Here is a 24,781-nt window from a genome sequence, read left to right on the forward strand (position 1 = left end):
TCTCACTCAGCATCACCTCTTCCTCTCAGTTTCATAAAGACAGGTGCACTCAAATGTATTTTGCATGAATTTTATCCATCGCTGCTCCTCAGAGTTAAAGTCACACAGAGTCTGAACATAAGATGAGCCTGAGGTGGTGGTGGGGGGGCGTTGAACATAAACTTTATTACCTCATTATCATTTACGTAAATGCACAGGTCTGCACTTTTATAATTTTGATGATAAAGTATCTGTGAACATTTTTGTTACTTCTGAACATTGAGAGACAACAAGTTAATTTAACTTTGTCATGAATTAAAATTTGGAAAAGAAGATTGACATAATTTGAAAGCTGTAAAACAAACAGGATGCTTCAAAAGAATTAAAAAAAATACTTTATAAGTAATTATATTGTATGTCTATTTACTCGGTTAATCAAGGGGAATAAAATATACATATTTGCATCAACGAAAGTGACACAATTTAATCCAGATGCTGACGACCCTCAATTCTGCTTCTTCATATTTAGTGTAAATCCAAACAGCAACGCTCCTGAGTTTGTGTCCCACGTCACCTTCAGTCCGCTCAGAGCAGAGGAATCATTTCCATAGAGAGGAGGCTTTGCATCGTCAGCTGATCCTCCACTGAACTGAGAAGCTTTATAGTCCTGTGACTCCAACTCTGCAGGACTCAGACCCGTCAGTCGACCACAACCACCATGACTCTCATCACCCTCCTCATCTGGACGCTGGCCTGCTGCAGCTTCACAGGTTCAGTCACTCAGCAACATTTCAGAAGTGATGCGCTGCCTGTTCTCTCTCTTCACCTCCGCTGATTAATGTATGATTTGTGTTTGTGTGCAGGATGCAGCGGCCAGATGACTGTGACTCAGCCTCCAGTCGTGACTTTTACTCCAGAATCCACTGTAACACTGACCTGTAACACTAACCCCAGTGTTTGGAGGAATAGTGCTGGTGATGATTATATGTCCTGGTACCAGCAAAAACCTGGACAGGTTCCCAAGCTTCTTATATACTCAGCATCAACTCTATATTCAGGAACTCCCTCTCGATTCAGTGGCAGTGGCTCTGGTTCTAGCTTCACCTTAACCATCAGCGGTGTTCAGGCTGAAGATGTTGGAGATTATTACTGTTTAGGTTTACATAGCAGTGGAGTGTTCACACAGTGATTTAGAGCCGTACAAAAACCTCCCTCAGTTTGACAGAAGTGAAACTGGTCTGCTGCAGCTGCACAGAGAATAACTGGTCCAGTGAACACAACACAAGTCTTCAAGCAGAGCGACAATGAAGCTAAACACAACTGAAACAAACCCCACACACACTTCTCGTTTTGTATTCTCCTCATTCACTTCCCGCTCTGAAGCTACTGACCGAACCTGGCACCGTACATCAGTCCAAACAAAAAGCTCCAGGTTATTATTATAGATTTTGAAATAAATGCTTTAATGCTTCATATGTAGTATCCTCTACTGACGTGCAGAGAAGAGACACAACTGAAACCATCTCCTGCACTGTCTGACACTGCAATGATCCAGACTGGAGGTTTTGCAAAGTGTAAAATGTTGAAAGCAAAACAAACACACTAATTTATTGTGACACACAGTTTTATTAATTGATGATTATGATAATTTGATGAATAAGTAGTTTTGTTCACAATTAGAATGAAACTAATAAAAGTCAGTTTAATTACAAAAATATCGAAGATAAAGCAGAATTTGCAGATGATCAATACTGAAAAGCAACATGGACACTAAAACCCAGCAGAAAGCTGCAGAGAGGAGATGTGCAGCTCATCAAAGAATCAGCATCATGTCAGACAGGAAGTGCTGTCGTCTCTCTACTCCGAGCACAGGTCAAGATTTAATAATTTAAAAATAAATATTTGTGAACATTTTTGTTACTTCAGAACATTGAGAGATGAAAGTTGATTTAACTTTGTCATGAATTAATATTTCGAAAAAAATAGTTTGACATCATTTGAAAGCTGTAAAACAAACAGGATGCTTCAAAAGAATTTAAACAAAATGTTTTGAAAATTCTATTGTACATCTACTCACTCTGTAATTCAAGGGGAATGAAATACACATATTTGCATCAATGAAAGTGACACAATTTGAATCCAGATGCTGACGACCCTCAATTCTGCTTCTTCATATTTAGTGTAAATCCAAACAGCAACGCTCCTGAGTTTGTGTCCCACGTCACCTTCAGTCCGCTCAGAGCAGAGGAATCATTTCCATAGAGAGGAGGCTTTGCATCGTCAGCTGATCCTCCACTGAACTGAGAAGCTTTATAGTCCTGTGACTCCAACTCTGCAGGACTCAGACCCGTCAGTCGACCACAACCACCATGACTCTCATCACCCTCCTCATCTGGACGCTGGCCTGCTGCAGCTTCACAGGTTCAGTCACTCAGCAACATTTCAGACGTGATGCGCTGCCTGTTCTCTCTCTTCACCTCCGCTGATTAATGTATGATTTGTGTTTGTGTGCAGGATGCAGCGGCCAGGTGACTGTGACTCAGCCTCCAGTCGTGACATTTACTCCAGGATCCACTGTCACACTGACCTGTAAAACCAACCCCAGTGTTCATAGGGATGGTGCTGGTGATGATTGGCTGTCCTGGTACCAGCAGAAACCTGGACAGGCTCCACAGCTCCTAATATACTGGGCTAACAGGATTCAATCAGGAACACCAGCTCGGTTTAGTGGCAGTGGAAGCAGCTCTGACTTCTCTTTGACCATCAGTGGAGTTCAGAGTGAAGATGCAGCAGTTTATTACTGTCAGAGTGTCCATAAAGTAAACGGAGCAGATGTGTCCACACAGTGATTTAGAGCCGTACAAAAACCTCCCTCAGTTTGACTGAAGTGAAACTGGTCTGCTGCAGCTGCACAGAGAATAACTGGTCCAGTGAACACAACACAAGTCTTCAAGCAGAGCGACAATGACGCTAAACACAACTGAAACAAACTCACAGTTTAAAATGTTTTGAAATCTCCTAACAAAGCCCCATGAAACAAACTTTGTCAAATTTACATTTTATCTGTAGACTATAATTTCTAAATGTGTGTCGAAGATGAGGAGGGGGTGGGGGGTGGGGGTGGAGGGGGGGGGTTGGGGTTGAACTTAAACTTTATACTTCACTATCATTTGTGTGGAAGCACAGGTCTCCACTTTTTTAATTTTTACTGTATCATATTTGTTTGAATATTGTAATAATGTGGTTAATGTGTTTCTTTGTAGGGGGGTGTCTAGGTCAATGTAGGCTCCCCAGGTCCCTTTTGCCTGAGGCCCCTAAAGTCCCTTGAAACACCCCTGGAGTCCCACAAATGAGTTTTCATGGTGATTCTCTGGCGGAGCAGTGAACGCTGCGTTGACCGGCCGAGTTGCACGTGTTGTAAACGGAGCTGTATCGTAAAAAACCTGCCTCAACTAGTTGCTCTACAGAATGAGTTCTAACAGAAAACTACAATAAACACAGAGAATATATACAATGTATTATAAAACACATTGAGCTCATACAACCAGCACATCCTGCAAGTTTAAAACCAGAATAATCAGAAAATTTTGGTTATTTATCAATTTCATTTTGTGACTAAATGCTGCCAGATATTTATTTATCGACTTTGATTGTCATTTACATTCTGTTACACTTCATCAAATAGTGAATTGATGATTATTATAATCACACATTCAAAAGTGTATTACCATTAAGCATTCACTCATCAGAACATGGATTGAACAGAATATCTAATTAACTCTTATGCTAAATGTGTAATTTCCCTTTAATTTCTGAGGTTTCATTATAAGCTTTTACTTCTGTCACTTATTGACAATAATATGAATTATGAGGAAAGTCCTACAAACTACTAACGTGATACTTTTGTGATTTTCATCATTTTGTTCAATGTTCAACTCAGAAGTCAGAAAAATGGTTTTCATGCAGATCCACACAAGAGAAATTACTGTCTAAGTAGAAGTAAAACACAGATTTACATTAATATCTTTTGCCTCAGAAAAATCAAACAGAGGCAGATGTTGGTGATGATACATTTTATTTCAGTAAAGTAAAAATTGAAATGTGAAAAACAAATGACATGAGAACATGAAATATTTATTCTTGTTTCAAAAGTAGCACAATACAGCATTGGACTGTCATAATGAGTTGAAGCAAAGACATGAAGACATGCAGAGCTGCAGTAGAACACATGTAAATCAAACGGACCCACAGTAGAGCACAATGACTCCATCCGGTCGTCTCTCTACTCCGAGCAGAGGTCAGGGTCCAGGGTTTGAGTGACAGGGCTCTGTCCATCCAGACTGGCCTCACAGCTCACTGAGCCCGCCTTCCTCCACTGGTCTGCAGGGAGGCTCATGGTGCTGCTCCAGCTGTAGTGGCCGCCCCCCCCCAGGACCCCCGGGCTGTGAGACACCCCTGAGGAGCTGCTGCTGCCCCCCACCTTCCAGCCCAGGCTCCAGGCTGAGGGGAAGCCCCCGCTGGCCACACACACCAGAGTGACAGTGCCCTGCTGCAGCTCTTCACTGGAGGGGGGGAGGAGGGTCAGGGTGGGCCGCACCACACCCACTGGAGGAGAGAGAGGGGAGAAAAGACAAAGGGATGAGGATGAAGGAAAATGACGTACAGGTGATTTCTGGTACGTTATAAAATGAAACAGAAGAACTTCTACTGTTGAACATCATTCACTCAGTGTCAGACCATCAGCCGCAGGGTTCAAGTATCAATGTGGCTGAGAAGGTTCACTGATAATGATTATTGATGATTATTGAGGACGTCTTCACGTCTGTTTCTCAACGTGTGACAGTGAAGAACTCGTCCCTGAGATGATTTTCTTCTGTTTAAACTCACAGAGCTGAAACACTGGTGTGAAAACAGTTCAAACCTTTGTCGTCTGTTTCTTTCACTTCCTTTTCACCACATGAAGCGTGAACACAAAGCTGAGCTGCATCTACTGATAAAATCCTGTTTGTGTTCAACATCTGAGTTTTGTGCCAAAATATGTTTGATCAATTCAAACTAAACATTTTTAAACAGTGTATGATTTGGTTTGAAGCCTGAGCAAATTGTATTTTAAAACGTTTTAAACATGTAAATAAAAATCATCATTGTACATGAAAATAGATGAACAATTTGTTTTTTGTACGTTTCTATGAATGTATTAATCTACATAAATCGATTACAAGCAATAAATATTGATCTGAATTTCTTTTTCTCAGGATATGAGATTAACTTAGATTGAAAAAAATTCAACACAATATCAGCCAGTCAATCTCTGAACTTGATCAAATTCTTGTTCATATTTCATAAAAGTTATAAATGCACAAAGTAAAAATCTCTGGTACTTACAGTTAATGTTGAGTTTGGTTCCTCCACCGAAAGTCCACCACAGTGATACAGACTCATTAGGTGCTCGTACAAAAACCTCCTGCACCGTGAACAACAGTCTGTCCACTGAAGAGTCACTTGTTTCTGGTTTAACTACACAATTTACACTAAATATTTATATTGAGCTAATGTGGCTTGAAATTTCATCGAGATTTAATAATTAAAAATAAAAAATTATAATTGAAAAAGATACAATTTTTGTTACTTTTGAACATTGAGAGACAAAAAGTTGATTTAACTTTGTTATGAATTAATATTTCAAAAAAAATAGTCTGAGTTCATTTGAAAGCTGTAAAACAAACAGGATGCTTCAAAAGAATTAACACAAAATGTTTTTAAAATTCTATTGTTCGTCTACTCACTCTGTAATTCAATGGGAATGAAATACACATATTTGCATCAATGAAAGTGATCCAATTTAAATCCAGATGATGACGACCCTCAAATCTGCTTCTTCATATTTAGTGTAAATCCAAACAGCAACGCTCCTGAGTTTGTGTCCCACGTCACCTTCAGTCCGCTCAGAGCAGAGGAATCATTTCCATAGAGAGGAGGCTTTGCATCGTCAGCTGATCCTCCACTGAACTGAGAAGCTTTATAGTCCTGTGACTCCAACTCTGCAGGACTCAGACCCGTCAGTCGACCACAACCACCATGACTCTCATCACCCTCCTCATCTGGACGCTGGCCTGCTGCAGCTTCACAGGTTCAGTCACTCAGCAACATTTCAGACGTGATGCGCTGCCTGTTCTCTCTCTTCACCTCCGCTGATTAATGTATGATTTGTGTTTGTGTGCAGGATGCAGCGGCCAGGTGACTGTGACTCAGCCTCCAGTCGTGACATTTACTCCAGAATCCACTGTCACTCTGACCTGTAAAACCAACCCCAGTGTTTATAGGAATAGTAATGGTGACTATATGTCCTGGTACCAGCAGAAACCTGGACAGGCTCCCAAGCTTCTTATATACTATGCAACAACTCTTAATACAGGAACTCACTCTCGATTCAGTGGCAGTGGCTCTGGTTCTAGCTTCACTTTAACCATCAGCGGTGTTAAGGCTGAAGATGCTGGAGATTATTACTGTCAGAGTTATCATAGCGGTCCAGTGTTCACACAGTGATTTAGAGCCGTACAAAAACCTCCCTCTTTTGGACTGAAGTGAAACTGGTCTGCTGCAGCTGCACAGAGAATAACTGGTCCAGTGAACACAACACAAGTCTTCATGCAGAGCGACAATGAGGCTAAACACAACTGAAACATACTCGCAGTTTTAAATGTTCAGAAATCTCCAAACAAAGCCCCATGAAACCAACTTTGTCAAATTTATATTTTCTACTTTATTTATTTGAAAAACAGTCCAATTATCAATTAAGAATAACACAATTTGTAATTATAATTTATAATCGACGGGGCACAACCATGGTGCCAGGGACCAACAATCAAACGTAAAGATCAGTCTCATTCAGATCTAGTTCAATTAGAAATCTAAATATTTACTATCAAACATTATATAATGAACAGTGAAGGTTATGGAGATCTTGACAGTGTAGCAGTTGGCAAAATTCAACATTAATGAAAGAACATTGTTGAAAGAAAAACATTTATTATGAATATAATAAAGTATAAAAACATAAAGTACTAACAAATGTACTAACTAAACAAAGATGTGTATGTGAGTGTGTGTGTGCCTATGTAGATCAGGGTGCTCTCAAAATGGTGGCTTGCCAAAAGAGTGACAACCTCCTGTGGACTTCTTAGATGGTCGCTGACCCCCTAAAGATAGCTGCCCCCCCCCCCCCCCCCCCTTTTGTTAACGGCCCCCCCTTCCTTCAGAAGTGGTTTTAGGGGAGAGCGGGGTAATGTGGGACATCGGGTGATGTGAAACACCCCCTATATCTAGGCAATGGAACACATTTGTGGTCATGTGATTATTATGTTTTCAAGCCCCTCCCTTTCCACCCTTGCCATAAAGGAGAAGTTGGTGTAGGTGCTGTGGAAAGTATGTTTTTTCAGAAAAATTTGTTTTTTGCATGTAAAAGTAAAATTTCTTGCTTGGAACTTAGTCAACTGCTGTGTCAAAACAAACTGATTCAGGTAGAAAAACTTATATCATAAATGTTGATGAACTTCCAACATATAAAACCATGTGATTGATGCTAGCTGAAGATTAGCCTGATCTGATAAAAGATGTTGTTTTTCTAAAATTGTGGCTTCGGGGTAAAGTGGGACGAATGCTGTGGGGTAAAGTGGGACAGTGTCTCACTTTACCCCACCATGAAGCACAAGTTAAGTTTAGTCTTAAATATATTTTAGTGTTATATTACATTATATATGTTTTATTTTTAATGTGATAATCATTGTAGAAAAGCCATCATGCCAAGAAACTATAGCAGGAAGACAACCTGGGGCCAAACACCCCTCGCAGAGATGGAGAGTGCAGCCGCTGAGGTCATGCAAGGAATGAAGTCCTTAAGAAAAGCTGGAAGGGATAGAAATATTGATAAGACAACCCTCAAAAGATTCATAAAGTAAAGACAAAGGGAAAGTAAAATCAGTAGCCTGGGGTGCAGTAGCTGAGGTAAAGAGAATATTCACAGATGAGATGGAGGAGGAGCCAAACACTTGAAACAACTAGCTGACCAGTTCCATGGCCTTGCTCCAGTTAAGTGCCGTGAACTGGGATTTGAATATGCAGAGAAAAACAATATCCCTGTCCCTGCCAATTGGACAGAGAAACAATGTGCCGGTAAGCTAGGATGTGCAAGAGATCACATGAATCATAATAATCATAAATGTGCTTAATTGACCAATCCCCATTATTCTATAACTAGTCTGATATTAGTGGTTGTCAATCTAGCTTTCGGGATTTTAACTATTACAACATGTGTTGTTATGGTAGTTTTAAAGTGGAAAAAGTAAGTGGACCACTTTACCCCGTAGCTGGGGTAAAGTGGGACACAAGACTACTTTTTTTAAAACAATCATATTTTCACGGCCCTCTGTCCTGAAGACATTCTGATCATTTCCATTGCTAGAACACATCCTGAATTAATGGGAAATGTGTCAATTTTACTGATATATCCGTTTAGCTCGCCTAGAGGGGAGCAAATGTAAAAAATGTCCCACATTACCCCGCTCTCCCCTACGACCAGTAGCTGGGGAAGATTTAAATGAGGTGAAGAGATATGCGTGTGTCTGTGTAAATGTTAAGTCAGAGAATGAAAGGGTCAGAGAGATATGCAAAGAAAGACCGTGAAGATCATTACAAACTAACCTTACTTTCGACAAACTTATAACCAACATATCACAACACATATCAAACTTATAAACATCACACAGAATCAAATAAACAGTCTTGCTCAGCGTAGTATAATTATTAAGCCCAGGTTGTGTTACCAGTCCTTGGAAAGGGGAAAAGGAAGTTGTGGTTCCGTTCGCAGTTCTGTGAAGTCTCTGGGCTGGTCGTAAGGTTTTTGCCTCACGGCTCTGTTGAGCTGTGCAGCTCAGATGCTTGTTGAATCGTACCTGCAGGACATCGAGTCGCTGCTAGGAGTTTGGAAGAGCTTGAGATGCAACAAGGTTTACTTAGTGAGATGAGCTGGAAGCTGCACCTTTGACCTCCTCTCGTTGGATGGGAAGAGAAGATTTGAGTTGGAGAAATCAGGTTTCTCCTCTGGCCAATGCAGGAAGATAGGCCGGCAGCCTTCCTCCTTGGAAAGTTGATGGAAAGAGAGAGAGAAGGGGGATACCTGGCCTTATATTGGCCTGGTGACCTCACAGGTCATGGGGCCAGAGTGACCAATTGGAGCTGACCCTGGTGGCTTTTCACACCTCTGGGTAAAGTTGCCTGGAACAAACGGACATGCAGCATCCTGGGAGATGGAGTTCGGGAGGTTTTCTCAAGAACAAAGACCATGCTTGATTTCAGGCTTTGACTACCATGTAGGCCGAACAGGAGGCCTGTGGTTCCACAAATATCATGTCCCAACAAGTTCTAACAGAAAACTACAATAAACACAGATAATATACACAATGTATTATAAAACACATTAAGCTCATACAACCAGCACGTCCTGCAAGTTTAAAACCAGAATAATCTTAAACAATTGTAGTTATTTATCATTTTCATTTGATGACTAAATGTTGCCAGATACTTATTTATCGACTTTAATTGTCATTTAGATTCTGTTACACTTCATCAATTAGTGATATAATGATAATAATAATCACACATTCAAAAGTGTATTACCATGAAGCACTCACACATCAGAACATGGATGGAACAGAATATCTAATTAATTGTTATGCTAAATGTGTAATATCCCTTACATTGCTCACGTTTCATATACACTTTTACTTCTCTCACTTATTGACAATAATATGAATTATGAGGAAAGTTCTACAAACTACTAATGTAATACTTTTGTGATTTTCATCATTTTGTTCAATGTTCATCTCAGAAGTCAGAAACATGGTTTTCATGTAGATCCACACAAGAGAAATTACTGTCTAAGTAGAAGTTAAACACAGATTTACATTCATATCTTTTCCCTCAGAAAAACCAAACAGAGGCAGATGCTGGTGATGATACATTTTATTTCAGTAAAGTAAAAATAGAAATGTGAAAAACAAATCACATGAGAACAAGAAATATTTATTCTTGTTTCAAAAGTAGCACAATACAGCATTGGACAGTCATAATGAGTTGTTGAAAAGACATGAAGACATGCAGAGCTGCAGTAGAACACATGTAAATCAAACGGACCCACAGTAGAGCACAATGACTCCATCCGGTCGTCTCTCTACTCCGAGCAGAGGTCAGGGTCCAGGGTTTGAGTGACAGGGCTCTGTCCGTCCAGACTGGCCTCACAGCTCACTGAGCCCGCCTTCCTCCACTGGTCTGCAGGGAGGCTCATGGTGCTGCTCCAGCTGTAGTGGCCGCCCCCCCCCAGGACCTCCAGGCTGTGAGACACCCCTGAGGACCTGCTGCTGCCCCCCACCTTCCAGCCCAGGCTCCAGGATGAGGGGAAGCCCCCGCTGGCCATACACACCAGAGTGGCAGTGCCATGCTTCAGCTCTTCACTGGAGGGGGGGAGGAGGGTCAGGGTGGGCCGCACCACACCCACTGGAGGAGAGAGAGGGGAGAAAAGACAAAGGGATGAGGATGAAGGAAAATGACTTACAGGTGATTTCTTGTATGTTATAAAATGAAACAGAAGAACTTCTACTGTTGAACATCATTCACTCAGTGTCAGACCATCAGCCGCAGGGTTCAAGTGTCAATGTGGCTGAGAAGGTTCACTGATAATGATTATTGATGATTATTGAGGACGTCTTCACGTCTGTTTCTCAACGTGTGACAGTGAAGAACTCGTCCCTGAGATGATTTTCTTTTGTTTAAACTCACAGAGCTGAAACACTGGTGTGAAAACAATTCAAACCTTTGTCGTCTGTTTCTTTCACTTCCTTTTCACCACATGAAGCGTGAACACAAAGCTGAGCTGCATCTACTGATAAAATCCTGTTTGTGTTCAACATCTGATTTTTGTGCCAAAATATGTTTGATCAATTCAAACTAAACATTTTAAAATTGTATATGATTTAGTTTGAAGCTTCAGAAAATTATATTTTAAAACGTTCTAAACATGTGAATAAAAATCATCATTGTACATGAAAATAGATGAAACATTTCTATTAGCATGTTTCTATAAATGTATTTATCAACATAAATTAATTACAACCAATACATATTGAACTACATTTCTTTCTCTCAGAATATGAGATTACCTCAGATTGATACAAATTCAACAAAATTATCAGCCAGTCAATCTCTGAACTTGATCAAATTCTTGTTCATTATTTGATAAAAGTTATAAATGCACAAAGTAAAAATCTCTGGTACTTACAGTTAATGTTGAGTTTGGTTCCCCCACCGAAAGTCCACCACAGTGATACAGACTCATTAGGTGCTCGTACAAAAACCTCCTGCACCGTGAACAACAGTCTGTCCACTGAAGAGTCACTTGTTTCTGGTTAAACTACACAATTTACACTAAATATTTATATTGAGCTAATGTGGCTTGAAATTTCATCGAGATTCAATAATTAAAAATAAAATATTTGTTAACATTTTTGTTACTTCTTAGCATTTAGACACAACATGTTCACTTAACTTTGTCATGAATTAATATTAAAAAAAATATTTTGACATCATTTGAAAGCTGTAAAACAAACAGGATGCTTCTAAAGAATTAAAACAAAATGTTTTGAAAATTATATTGTTCGTCTACTAACTCTGTAATTCAATGGAAATGAAATACACATATTTGCATCAATGAAAGTGACACAATTTGAATCCAGATGCTGACGACCCTCAATTTTGCTTCTTCATATTTAGTGTAAATCCAAACAGCAACGCTCCTGAGTTTGTGTCCCACGTCACCTTCAGTCCGCTCAGAGCAGAGGAATCATTTCCATAGAGAGGAGGCTTTGCATCGTCAGCTGATCCTCCACTGAACTGAGAAGCTTTATAGTCCTGTGACTCCAACTCTGCAGGACTCAGACCCGTCAGTCGACCACAACCACCATGACTCTCATCACCCTCCTCATCTGGACGCTGGCCTGCTGCAGCTTCACAGGTTCAGTCACTCAGCAACATTTCAGACGTGATGCGCTGCCTGTTCTCTCTCTTCACCTCCGCTGATTAATGTATGATTTGTGTTTGTGTGCAGGATGCAGCGGCCAGGTGACTGTGACTCAGCCTCCAGTCGTGACATTTACTCCAGGATCCACTGTCACACTGACCTGTAACACCAACCCCAGTGTTGCAAAATGTAGTTCTGTTGATTGTATGTACTGGTACCAGCAGAAACCTGGACAGGCTCCACGGCTCCTAATATACAGGGTGAGCAATAGACAATCAGGAATACCTGCTCGGTTCAGTGGCAGTGGAAGCAGCTCTGACTTCTCTTTGACCATCAGTGGAGTTCAGAGTGAAGATGCAGCAGTTTATTACTGTAAGAGCATCCATGTAGTAAGCGGAGCAGATGTGTTGACACAGTGATTTACAGTCGTACAAAAACCTCCCTCAGTCAGACGCAGAGACATGAGCTGTTACAGCAGGAAGAGAGTGGGACACAGACCAGTGAACACAGAGACTGACAGTAACCTCACCAAGCACAACAGACACAATCACACACTTTCAGACCTAAGATGAAGCTCTTCAAAAATAGATTTTCTCAAGTGCAGTATTTGCAGTAAATAAATTCATGATGTATTTGTAGTATACTCAAGAATCCTACATAGAGCAAGGTGCATTCCATAGGCTGTACTCATGTTTATTTATATTGTTTGTTGACTTTATCTTTGTATTAACAGACATATAGACTGTATATATATTTGTATTCATTGTTTTAAACTCTACATATTTTATATAGACTATGAACATCTTTAAATAGACTGTATATGAATATATTATTGGTATATTCAGAATCAGAGTCAGAATCAGAATGTATTTTTTGCCAATTAGGTTTACACCTCCCTGTAATTTGCTCTGGTTTTTGGTGAATATAATGAACATAAGAACATGAAAACACAATCAATACTACACACATAAGAAAAAAAACAATATATAAGATAAAAGATATAAAAGATAAAAGTTATAAAGAGTAATGTAGAAAGTAAAATGAAAAATGAAAAACAGGAGAGCAATGTCAATTTGCAACATGTAATATAATATAATATAATATAATATAATATAATATAATATAATATAATATAATATGTGTTAATGTAACACATCCTTGAGGCGTGGGGGTGGGATAAAGGTCCAAGTCAGGTGGGAAAGGATCAGCCACAATCTTACCTTCACGCCTCAGGGTCCTCGAGGCAAACAGGTCCTGTAGAGATGTCAGATTACAGCCAATCACCTTCTCAGCAAAACGGATGATACTATCGTATATTTGATGCAGCCGAGAGGTCAATGATGTTGTAGAAGTTGTTGATGATGAAGGAAGGATTCCGAGGACCCAGTAGTTTCAGTGTAACAAAGTTTATTACAAGAAATTACAGGTCGGGACGGGCATCTAGATACCCGAAGACACACAGCCAATAGTGAAAGTCTGACGTGCTGGGGTCTTACACACAGTTATATAGGGAGTTTGGTTCCACCCATGACTTCAGGTAAAAAACATCCCACATGGGATTTCTGACTAAATAAGGACACGTTTTTGTGTCTGAACATGAAGACACACTGGTCAAGAACATTCCTTCTGAGCCCATCTGTTAACTGGTCAGAGATGGTTCCCTAGATCAAAGGTCGTCCCCAAATAGGTAAAGTAAATAAGACAAACACCTGGTGGACTCTCTGAGAATGTCTGAGTGTCCAAAGGGCAAACACCATAAATGTAAGCCTATTATTATGTTCTAAGCATATGTCAACATGTTTTACTCTAACGAATACACAACATAACCCCCCTTCGAGACTAAACAAAGTCTCGAAACAATCAAAGGAATAAAACATACAGGTATATGATCATTATAAAAATACCAAACCGTCTACAGCATAATTTTAACAACATAGCAACAGTTATGGAGTTTTTAAGAGTAAGAGTGAAAAACCTGTCAGGCAGCTATCTTTCCTTTAATATCCATCAAACAAACTAGACAGGAAAATTCTCTCACGACCCCTCTGCCCAAGCGGTCATACATCGTACTCCCTGCTACTGAAATAAGGAATTTAGCAAATAATCATAAGAAAAAGACTTTAAGCAAATACATATGGAATCTCAGCAAATAAAAACAAAATAATGTCCAAAGTCAGCCTGGCTGCCCCATTGGAGCTTTCAATGGACCTTTCCCTGCCTAACACCACTATCCTTAAAGATCACGAAAAAGAAAACATCTGAGATCCCAGTATATTTACCTAATAACAGAAAATGTCATTTTCCCAAGTAATTAACATTTCAAAGATTATAATTCATTTTTAATATCACTTCTACATCTACGGAGAAAACATAAAAATAAAGAACACTGCACGTTTCTCAGCAGTATTGACTCTCAGTTGTAGTGATGACATGTTGAATCTGGATATTTTATCTTTGTTCAGAGTCCTTCAGTCCATCCGTATTTTTCATCTTTGAATTGTCTGAGTCACTGAACATCAACCACCCTCTCAGTGATCTTCCCCCAATATGTTCTAGAATGAAAGAAAAGAAAACCAGTATCTTTGCACAACAAAACAGATACAAATTAAAACATCAAATACAGATTAACACTCTATAAGTAAATGTGAAATTATAAGTGCCATTGTCCATTTCCCCCCTGGAAACACATCACTAATATAAAAGAAACTGCTCCTATTGGTCCTAATTTCTCTTGCAACCAAGCATTTGCAGACCGTCCAGCGTTTTCCGGCTGGGTCATGTAGCCCCCTTTCTTGTGAACTACTTTCTTCAGTATTCTCCTCCTCCATATTCTCTCCAGCTGTTACACTCACAGGCAAACTGTCCACAATCATAACATTCTTCTGAATGCTGTTTAAAATTTGGATCGAACCTTCCTCTCCAGGTCTGTGCTTGATCAAATGCTGACTCTTGGTAGGAGATGACTGGAACCACTGATGATGGCTGGAACGATTGGAGCTGAACCTGGTTCAGCTGTGATTGTAGTAGTGATTGTTCTAGTGGAGCCTGATTCTGTGTAACCAGAGCTTGCTTATTAATTTTTTTATTATCCACCAGTTGTATTTGATTGAGTTTTCTAAGAACATCCTTGTCATGTTCCTTATGGTCATGTTCCTTTTTCCTGTACAGCACCACTTGATGGGCTATATGATCTGTATAAACACCTTTTTCCATGCTTCCCAGACCAACCACACACCAGCACCTGCTGCATTTTTCTCACACATCTAGAACAGAGCAATGTCCATATTCATCACACACATACCTCTGGGAGTCAGCTCCCTGTACATACACGCACACTCATTTTCATCCAACCGCTCAAAAGCTCATTCACACCCCGAGCATGCTTTTTGCCGCTATTTCTCTCTACTTCTATTCAAATTTGTGCTACCTATATGAGATGTAAATCATCCAATGAGATGCTGCATCAGACACTGTTCGTCAACAAATGTCAGAGTGGGAACAGTCAATTGGATTTTTATTTTACAATCTCCAGTTATTAAACTGACCTGTGGTGAGGTTTTTACGGCCCATACTAACGCTCCTTCACTGAGGGCTTCCACTATCCAAATTTGCGGCTCTTCCTATGATCATTTCCTTACTCTTATTTCTCTTATTACTCTTTCTCTTATCACTTTACACTTATTTATTAATTCAAATTCCCTGGATCCAGGTTTATCCCAATTTTTCTCTGTAACTCAATTTCTGGCTATGCCTTAGCCAATTGAAACGCAGTGATTAATACACACATGTCTTACTGTTAAAAAGTTGAGGTACCGTCTTTTATAATCTTGCACAATGTCATTTAACCACCTTATCATTACAATTAAGCTATTCTAAACTATGTCCTGTACCTTAAGTACTTCTCTTTCCTTTATTCACTCTTATATCTGTTCTATAACAATCCCCCCTTTTTATTTGCGATGTGCACTTCGCAAATAAAATCTAATTTTGCACGGAGCTTCACTTCAAACACCAACACAACAAGACATTTCCTTAAAAACAGGTTCTTTTAACGGTGTGACCTTGCAGCAGACACTGAACAGCCTAGTGAGAAATGCTCACCCTGGTTGAAGTCATCTGGAGATGCAGCAGGCCTCAAATCGTCTCAGTTCGTGACGTCAAGTTCTATCGTATATTTGATGCAGCCGAGAGGTCAATGATGTTGTAGAAGTTGTTGATGATAAAGGAAGGATTCCGAGGACCCAGTAGTTTCAGTGTAACAAAGTTTATTACAAGAAATTACAGGTCGGGACGGGCATCTAGATACCCGGAGACACACAGCCAATAGTGAAAGTCTGACGTGCTGGGGTCTTACACACAGTTATATAGGGAGTTTGGTTCCACCCATGACTTCAGGTAAAACACATCCCACATGGGATTTCTGACTAAATAAGGACACGTTTTTGTGTCTGAACATGAAGACACACTGGTCAAGAACATTCCTTCTGAGCCCATCTGTTAACTGGTCAGAGATGGTTCCCTAGATCAAAGGTCGTCCCCAAATAGGTAAAGTAAATAAGACAAACCCCTGGTGGACTCTCTGAGAATGTCTGAGTGTCCAAAGGGCAAACACCATAAATGTAAGCCTATTATTATGTTCTAAGCATATGTCTACATGTTTTACTCTAACGAATACACAACAATACGCTGCAGTCTTTCTTTGTCATTGGCAGTGGCAGCAGCGTACCAGATGGAGATGGAAGAGAAGAGGATGGACTTGATGATGCAGGTGTAGAAGTGCACCATCATTGTCTTTGGCAGGTTGAACTTCTTCAGCTGCTGCAGGAAGTACATCTTCTTTTGAGCTCTTTTGGAGAGGGAGCTGATGTTCAGCTCCCACTTGAGGTCCTGGGAGATGATGGTGTCCATGAAACGGAAGGACTCTGCAGTGACGACTGGGGCGTCTATCAGGGTGATGGGGGTGGGTGGGGATGGGCTCCTTCTAAAGTCTACAACCATCTCCACTGTTTTCAAAGCATTGAGCTCCAGGTTGTGCTGATCACACCAGGTCACCAGATGGTCAATCTTCCACCTGTAGGCGGACTCATCCCCACCAGAGATGATCCCAATGAGGCTGGTGTCATCCACAAACTTAAGGAGTTTGACGGACTGGTGACTAGAGGTGCAGCTATTGGTAAACAGGGAGAAGAGTAGAGGGGAAAGAACACAGCCTTGAGGGGAACCTCCAAAGGTGCTTATGGTCTTGGAGTCAGAGACATCCTTCTAGCCTCCCGTGTTGCCTCCTGTCAGACAGGAAGTCTGTGATCCACCTGCAGGTGGAGTCAGGCACACTCAGCTGGGAGAGCTTCTCCTGTAGCAGATCCAGAATGATGGTGTTGAAGGCAGACCTGAAGTCCACAAACAGGATCCTGGCGTAGGTTCCTGAGGAGTCCAGGTGCTGGAGGATGAAGTGAAGGACCATGTTTACTGCATCGTCTACAGACCTGTTGGCTCTGTAGGCAAACTGCAGAGGGTCCAGGAGAGGGTCAGTGATGGCTTTGAGGTTAATTATTATTATTATATATATTTTATATACAACATATATTAATCAGACAGTCAATAGACTGTATTTATTGCTATATAGACCTTATATATAATTAAATAGTAATCAGACTGTCTATATCTTCATATAGACAGTCTATCTAACTAAGGTCTCTTTAGGACTCATGATGCATTTTTCTGCTCTTTTAATTCACATGGTTTTATCTTTATTAGCAGATGCAGTTTGCTCAGTTTTAATGGAACTGACATGTTAAACTTTAATCTTTTATAAAGTACTCGAATGAGCCTGATTCTCGTGAACTTCACTGTCACATTTAGTCTGATTGATACTCAGAGTATTTTCTCAGACGGTGAGAATACTTCTATAAAACAGAGGCCTGGGGTCACTGAGGTCAGATGACTCGTACTTACTGACTTCTTTCCCTAATATCAGAGCTGCATGAAATGACTGATGAACATGGTGATGAAAAGGTTGAACAAGGACAGTAAACAAAATCAGCCTCACAACATGATGGAGTTATTGATGATGGTGAACTGCCAGCAGGGGTCAGTGTGCATCTACTTAGAGACATGAAGGGATATTCCTGAGGGAGAGAGTTACTCCCAGAGCAGCTTCCTGGCTTCAGTGTTCAGTCACAGTTGGATTTAGTTGAGGAAACAAAATCACCTGGTTAGATTTTTATTCAAACTTCTCCCATGTGTGCAGACCAGAACTTTTCAAAGTCAAACACAGAAGTGAAAGTTCCTTCATGTGATGTCCACATGTTCTCACTCAGCGTCACCTCTTCCTCTCAGTTTCATAAAGACAGGTGCACTCAAATGTATTTTGCATGAATTTTATGCATCGCTTCTCCTCAGAGTTAAAGTCACACAGAGTCTGAACGAGGTGGTGGTGGTGGTGGTGGTGGGGGGGGGGGGCGGGGGGGTTGAACATAAACTTTATTACTTCATTATCACTTACATGGATGCACGGGTCTGAACTTTAATAATTTTGATGATCCAATTTTTTTTTACATTCTTATTACTACTGAACATTGAGAGACAACAAGTTGATTTAACTTTGTCATGAATTCATATTTCGAAAAAAATTGTCTGAGTTCATTTACAAGCTGTAAAACAAACAGGATATTTCAAAAGGATTAACACAAAATGTTTTGAGAATTCCAATGTACTTCTACTCACTATGTAATTCAAGGGGGATGAAATACACATATTTGCATCAATGAAAGTGACACAATTTGAATCCAGATGCTGATGACCCTCAATTCTGCTTCTTCATATTTAGTGTAAATCCAAACAGCAACGCTCCTGAGTTTGTGTCCCACGTCACCTTCAGTCCGCTCAGAGCAGAGGAATCATTTCCATAGAGAGGAGGCTTTGCATCGTCAGCTGATCCTCCACTGAACTGAGAAGCTTTATAGTCCTGTGACTCCAACTCTGCAGGACTCAGACCCGTCAGTCCACCACAACCACCATGACTCTCATCACCCTCCTCATCTGGACGCTGGCCTGCTGCAGCTTCACAGGTTCAGTCACTCAGCAACATTTCAGACGTGATGCGCTGCCTGTTCTCTCTCTTCACCTCCGCTGATTAATGTATGATTTGTGTTTGTGTGCAGGATGCAGCGGCCAGGTGACTGTGACTCAGCCTCCAGTCGTGACATTTACTCCAGGATCCACTGTCACGCTGACCTGTAAAACCAACCCCAGTGTTTATAACAATGATTTTACGTCCTGGTACCAGCAGAAACCTGGACAGGCTCCCAAGCTTCTCATATACAGAGCATCAACTCTATATTCAGGAATTCCCTCTCGATTCAGTGGCAGTGGCTCTGGTTCTAGCTTCACCTTAACCATCAGCGGTGTTCAGGCTGAAGATGTTGGAGATTACTACTGTGTCGGTTATCATAGCAGTAATGTGTTCACACAGTGATTTAGAGCCGTACAAAAACCTCCCTCAGTTTGACTGAAGTGAAACTGGTCTGCTGCAGCTGCACAGAGAATAACTGGTCCAGTGAACACAACACAAGTCTTCAAGCAAAGGAATCGAAACACAACTGAAACAAACCCCACACACACTTCTCGTTTTGGATTCTCCTCATTCACTTCCCGCTCTGAAGCTACTGACCGAACCTGGCACCGTACATCAGTCCAAACGAAAAGCTCCAGGTTATTGTTATAGATTTTAAAATAAATTCTTTGATGCTTCATATGTAGTATCCTCTACTGACGTGCAGAGAAGAGACACAACTGAAACCATCTCCTGCACTGTCTGACACTGCAATGATCAAGACTGGAGGTTTTGCAAAGTGTAAAATGTTGAAATCATAACAATGACACAGATTTATTGTGACACACAGTTTTATTCAATGATGATTATGATATTTTGATGAATGAGTAGGTTTGTTTAAAATAAGAATTACACTAATAAAAGTCAGTTTAATTAAAAACACTATAAGCGATGAAGCAGAATATGCAGATGATCAATACTGAAAAGCAACATGGACACTAAAACCCAGCAGAAAGCTGCAGAGAGGAGATGTGCAGCTCATCAAAGAATCAGCATCATGTCAGACAGGAAGTGCTGTCGTCTCTCTACTCCGAGCACAGGTAAAGATTTAATAATTTAATAATAAATATTTGTGAACATTTTTGTTACTTCAGAACATTGAGAGATGAAAGTTGATTTAACTTTGTCATAAATTAATATTTCGAAAAAAAATAGTTTGACATCATTTGAAAGCAGTAAAAAACAAACAGGATGCTTCAAAAGAATTAAAACAAAATGTTTTGAAAATTCTACTGTACATCTATTCAGTCTGAAACTCAACAGTAATGAAATACACATATTTGCATCAATGAAAGTAACACAATTTGAATCCAGATGCTGACGACCCTCAATTGTGCTTCTTCATCTTTAGTGTAAATCCAAACAGCAACGCTCCTGAGTTTGTGTCCCACGTCACCTTCAGTCCGCTCAGAGCAGAGGAATCATTTCCATAGAGAGGAGGCTTTGCATCGTCAGCTGATCCTCCACTGAACTGAGAAGCTTTATAGTCCTGTGACTCCAACTCTGCAGGACTCAGACCCGTCAGTCGACCACAACCACCATGACTCTCATCACCCTCCTCATCTGGACGCTGGCCTGCTGCAGCTTCACAGGTTCAGTCACTCAGCAACATTTCAGACGTGATGCGCTGCCTGTTCTCTCTCTTCACCTCCGCTGATTAATGTATGATTTGTGTTTGTGTGCAGGATGCAGCGGCCAGATGACTGTGACTCAGCCTCCAGTCGTGACATTTACTCCAGGATCCACTGTCACGCTGACCTGTAACACCAACCCCAGTGTTTATAGCAATAATTATTTGTCCTGGTACCAGCAGAAACCTGGACAGGCTCCCAAGCTTCTTATATACACAGCAACAACTCTTAATACAGGAACTCCCTCTCGATTCAGTGGCAGTGGCTCTGGTTCTAGCTTCACCTTAACCATCAGCGGTGTTCAGGCTGAAGATGTTGGAGATTATTACTGTTTAGGTTTACACAGCAGTGGAGTGTCCACACAGTGATTTAGAGCCGTACAAAAACCTCCCTCAGTTTGACTGAAGTGAAACTGGTCTGCTGCAGCTGCACAGAGAATAACTGGTCCAGTGAACACAACACAAGTCTTCAAGCAAAGCGACAATGAAGCTAAACACAACTGAAACAAACTCACCGTTTTAAAAGTTCAGTATTCTCCAAACTAAGCCCCATGAAACCAACTTTGTCATTTTAGATTTTGAGTTGAGGACTAGATCATCTAAATATGTGTAAGATGAGGAGGGGGTGGGGGGGGGGGGGGGGGGGGGGGGAGGTTGAACCTAAATTGTATACTTCACTATCATTTACGTGGATGCACAGATCTGCACTTTTTTAATTTTGATTATAAAATATTTTTTTGAAGATTGTATTGATGTGGTTCATGTGTTTCTTTGTAGGGGGGTGTTTGGGTCAATGTAGGCTCAAGGTCCCTTTTGCCTGAGGCCCCTAAAGTCCCTTGAAACGCCCCTGGAGTCCCACAAATTAGTTTTCATGGTGATTCTCTGGTGGAGCAGTGAACGCTGCATTGACCGGCCGAGTTGCACGTGTTGTAAACGGAGCTGTATCGTAAAGATTCAAAAACAAACGTTCAAAAGTGTATTACCATTAAGCACTCACACATCAGAACATGGATGGAACAGAATATCTAATTAACTCTTATGCTAAATGTGTAATTTCCCTTTAATTACTCAGGTTTCATTATAAACTTTTACTTCTGTCACTTATTGACAATAATGTGAATTATGAGGAAAGTCCTACAAACTACTAATGTGATACTTTTGTGATTTTCATCATTTTGTTCAATGTTCATCTCAGAAGTCAGAAACATGGTTTTCATGCAGATCCACACAAGATAAATTACTGTCTAAGTAGAAGTAAAACACAGATTTACATTAATATCTTTTGCCTCAGAAAAAAACAAACAGAGGCAGATGTTGGTGATGATATATTTTATTTTAGTAAAGTAAAAATAGAAATGTGAAAAACAAATGACATTCGAACATGAAATATTTATTCTTGTTTCAAAAGTAGCACAATACAGCATTGGACTGTCATAATGAGTTGAAGAAAAGACATGAAGACATGCAGAGCTGCAGTAGAACACATGTAAATCAAACAGACCCACAGTAGAGCACAATGACTCCATCCGGTCGTCTCTCTACTCCGAGCAGAGGTCAGGGTCCAGGGTTTGAGCGACAGGGCTCTGTCCGTCCAGACTGGCCTCACAGCTCACTGAGCCCGCCTTCCTCCACTGGTCTGCAGGGAGACTCAAGGTGCTGCTCCAGCTGTAGTGGCCGCCCCCCCCCAGGACCCCCAGGCTGTGAGACACCCCTGAGGACCTGCTGCTGCCCCCCACCTTCCAGCCCAGGCTCCAGGCTGAGGGGAAGCCCCCGCTGGCCATACACACCATAGTGGCAGTGCCCTGCTGCAGCTCTTCACTGGAGGGGGGGAGGAGGGTCAGGGTGGGCCGCACCACACCCACTGGAGGAGAGAGAGGGGAGAAAAGACAAAGGGATGAGGATGAAGGAAAATGACGTACAGGTGATTTCTTGTTTGTTATGAAATGAAACAGAAGAACTTCTACTGTTGAACATCATTCACTCAGTGTCAGACCATCAGCCGCAGGGTTCAAGTGTCAATGTGGCTGAGAAGGTTCACTGATAATGATTATTGATGATTATTGAGGACGTCTTCACGTCTGTTTCTCAACGTGTGACAGTGAAGAACTCGTCCCTGAGATGATTTTCTTCTGTTTAAACTCACAGAGCTGAAACACTGGTGTGAAAACAGTTCAAACCTTTGTCGTCTGTTTCTTTCACTTCCTTTTCACCACATGAAGCGTGAACACAAAGCTGAGCTGCATCGACTGATAAAATCCTGTTTGTGTCCATCATCTGATTTTTGTGCCAAAATATGTTTGATCAATTCAAACTAAACATTTTTAAACAGTTTATGATTTAGTTTGAAGCTTGAGCAAATTCTATTTTAAAACGTTTTAAACATGTGAAAAAAAATCATCATTGTACATGAAAATAGATGAAACATTTGTTTTAGCATGTTTCTATAAATGTATTAATCTACATAATTCATTACGATCAATAAATATTTATCTGCATTTCTTTTTCTCAGGATATGAGATTACCTCAGATTGATAAAAATTCAACAAAATTATCAGCCAGTCAATCTCTGAACTTGATCAAATTCTTGTTCATTATTTGATAAAACTTATAAATGCACAAAGTAAAAGTCTCTGGTACTTACAGTTAATGTTGAGTTTGGTTCCTCCACCGAAAGTCCACCACAGTGATACAGACTCATTAGGTGCTCGTACAAAAACCTCCTGCACCGTGAACAACAGTCTGTCCACTGAAGAGTCACTTGTTTCTGGTAAAACTACACAATTTACACTGAATATATATATTGAGGTAATTTGGTTGGAAATTCCATCAAGATTTAAAAATTAAAAATACAATATTTGTGAACATTTTTGTTACTGCTTAACATTACGAAAAAAAATGTTGATTTCACTTTGTCCTGAATTAATTTTTCAAAAAATTGTTTGACATCATTTGAAAGCTGTAAAACAATCAGGATGCTTCAAAAAAATAAAAATAATATATTTTGAAAATATATAGTACGTCTACTCACTCTGTAATTCAAGGGGAATGAAATACACATATTTGCATCAATGAAAGTGACACAATTTGAATCCAGATGCTGACGACCCTCAATTCTGCTTCTTCATATTTAGTGTAAATCCAAACAGCAGCGCTCCTGAGTTTGTGTCCCACGTCACCTTCAGTCCGCTCAGAGCAGAGGAATCATTTCCATAGAGAGGAGGCTTTGCATCGTCAGCTGATCCTCCACTGAACTGAGAAGCTTTATAGTCCTGTGACTCCAACTCTGCAGGACTCAGACCCGTCAGTCCACCACAACCACCATGACTCTCATCACCCTCCTCATCTGGACGCTGGCCTGCTGCAGCTTCACAGGTTCAGTCACTCAGCAACATTTCAGACGTGATGCGCTGCCTGTTCTCTCTCTTCACCTCCGCTGATTAATGTATGATTTGTGTTTGTGTGCAGGATGCAGCGGCCAGGTGACTGTGACTCAGCCTCCAGTCGTGACATTTACTCCAGGATCCACTGTCACACTGACCTGTAACACCAACCCCAGTGTTGGTAGCACTAGTTATATGTCCTGGTACCAGCAGAAACCTGGACAGGCTCCCAAGCTTCTTATATACTCAACATCAACTCTAGAAACAGGAATTCCCTCTCGATTCAGTGGCAGTGGCTCTGGTTCTAGCTTCACCTTAACCATCAGTGGAGTTCAGAGTGAAGATGCAGCAGTTTACTACTGTAAGAGCTATCATTATTTAAGCAGAGCACCTGTGTTGACACAGTGATTTACAGTCGTACAAAAACCTCCCTCAGTCAGACGCAGAGACATGAGCTGTTACAGCAGGAAGAGAGTGGGACACAGACCAGTGAACACAGAGACTGACAGTAACCTCACCAAGCACAACAGACACAATCACACACTTTCAGACCTAAGATGAAGCTCTTCTAAAGTTTATTTTACAAACTACATCACTTTATTCCTAAAAGT

At 40.7% G+C, this 24,781-nt stretch overlaps 1 long non-coding RNA gene and 10 gene segments (V, D, J or C); 7 read left to right on the top strand and 4 right to left on the bottom strand.

Moving 5' to 3' along the window:
* Positions 1-506: 506 nt before the first annotated feature.
* On the top strand, positions 507-1,635 carry LOC128451251 (Ig kappa chain V region K16-167-like). The segment is given in 2 exon segments: positions 507-749; positions 843-1,635. Coding segments are annotated over 2 exon segments (378 nt in total).
* Positions 1,636-2,138: 503 nt separating this feature from the next.
* LOC128451244 (Ig kappa chain V region 4135-like) lies at positions 2,139-2,854 on the top strand. The segment is given in 2 exon segments: positions 2,139-2,400; positions 2,494-2,854. Coding segments are annotated over 2 exon segments (387 nt in total).
* A 1,183-nt stretch (positions 2,855-4,037) lies between these two features.
* On the bottom strand, positions 4,038-5,515 carry LOC128451035 (immunoglobulin lambda constant 1-like; the record flags this gene model as incomplete). The annotated part of the segment is given in 2 exon segments: positions 4,038-4,584; positions 5,365-5,515. Coding segments are annotated over 2 exon segments (474 nt in total), but the record flags the coding sequence as incomplete, so codon positions are not given.
* Positions 5,516-5,848: 333 nt separating this feature from the next.
* On the top strand, positions 5,849-6,976 carry LOC128451260 (immunoglobulin kappa variable 4-1-like). The segment is given in 2 exon segments: positions 5,849-6,109; positions 6,203-6,976. Coding segments are annotated over 2 exon segments (375 nt in total).
* A 3,008-nt stretch (positions 6,977-9,984) lies between these two features.
* Positions 9,985-11,554, bottom strand: LOC128451036 (immunoglobulin lambda constant 1-like). The segment is given in 3 exon segments: positions 9,985-10,530; positions 11,312-11,416; positions 11,545-11,554. Coding segments are annotated over 3 exon segments (438 nt in total).
* A 137-nt stretch (positions 11,555-11,691) lies between these two features.
* Positions 11,692-12,931, top strand: LOC128451245 (Ig kappa chain V-VI region NQ2-6.1-like). The segment is given in 2 exon segments: positions 11,692-12,043; positions 12,137-12,931. Coding segments are annotated over 2 exon segments (384 nt in total).
* Positions 11,844-14,017, bottom strand: LOC128451281 (uncharacterized). Its single transcript, XR_008340086.1, has 2 exons — positions 13,270-14,017; positions 11,844-12,515 (listed from the first exon to the last, which is right to left on the bottom strand). It is a non-coding gene; the product is annotated as an uncharacterized LOC128451281 (long non-coding RNA).
* A 4,838-nt stretch (positions 14,018-18,855) lies between these two features.
* On the top strand, positions 18,856-19,671 carry LOC128451265 (Ig kappa chain V region K16-167-like). The segment is given in 2 exon segments: positions 18,856-19,116; positions 19,210-19,671. Coding segments are annotated over 2 exon segments (366 nt in total).
* An 841-nt stretch (positions 19,672-20,512) lies between these two features.
* On the top strand, positions 20,513-21,398 carry LOC128451267 (Ig kappa chain V region 2717-like). The segment is given in 2 exon segments: positions 20,513-20,752; positions 20,846-21,398. Coding segments are annotated over 2 exon segments (366 nt in total).
* Positions 21,399-22,104: 706 nt separating this feature from the next.
* LOC128451280 (immunoglobulin lambda constant 1-like) lies at positions 22,105-23,624 on the bottom strand (the record flags this gene model as incomplete). The annotated part of the segment is given in 2 exon segments: positions 22,105-22,651; positions 23,432-23,624. Coding segments are annotated over 2 exon segments (516 nt in total), but the record flags the coding sequence as incomplete, so codon positions are not given.
* A 298-nt stretch (positions 23,625-23,922) lies between these two features.
* Positions 23,923-24,750, top strand: LOC128451254 (Ig kappa chain V region 3381-like). The segment is given in 2 exon segments: positions 23,923-24,162; positions 24,256-24,750. Coding segments are annotated over 2 exon segments (375 nt in total).
* The last annotated feature ends 31 nt before the right edge of the window (positions 24,751-24,781 follow it).

Source organism: Pleuronectes platessa, chromosome 11 (genome assembly GCF_947347685.1).
Source record: "Pleuronectes platessa chromosome 11, fPlePla1.1, whole genome shotgun sequence".
Lineage (NCBI taxonomy): Eukaryota > Metazoa > Chordata > Actinopteri > Pleuronectiformes > Pleuronectidae > Pleuronectes > Pleuronectes platessa.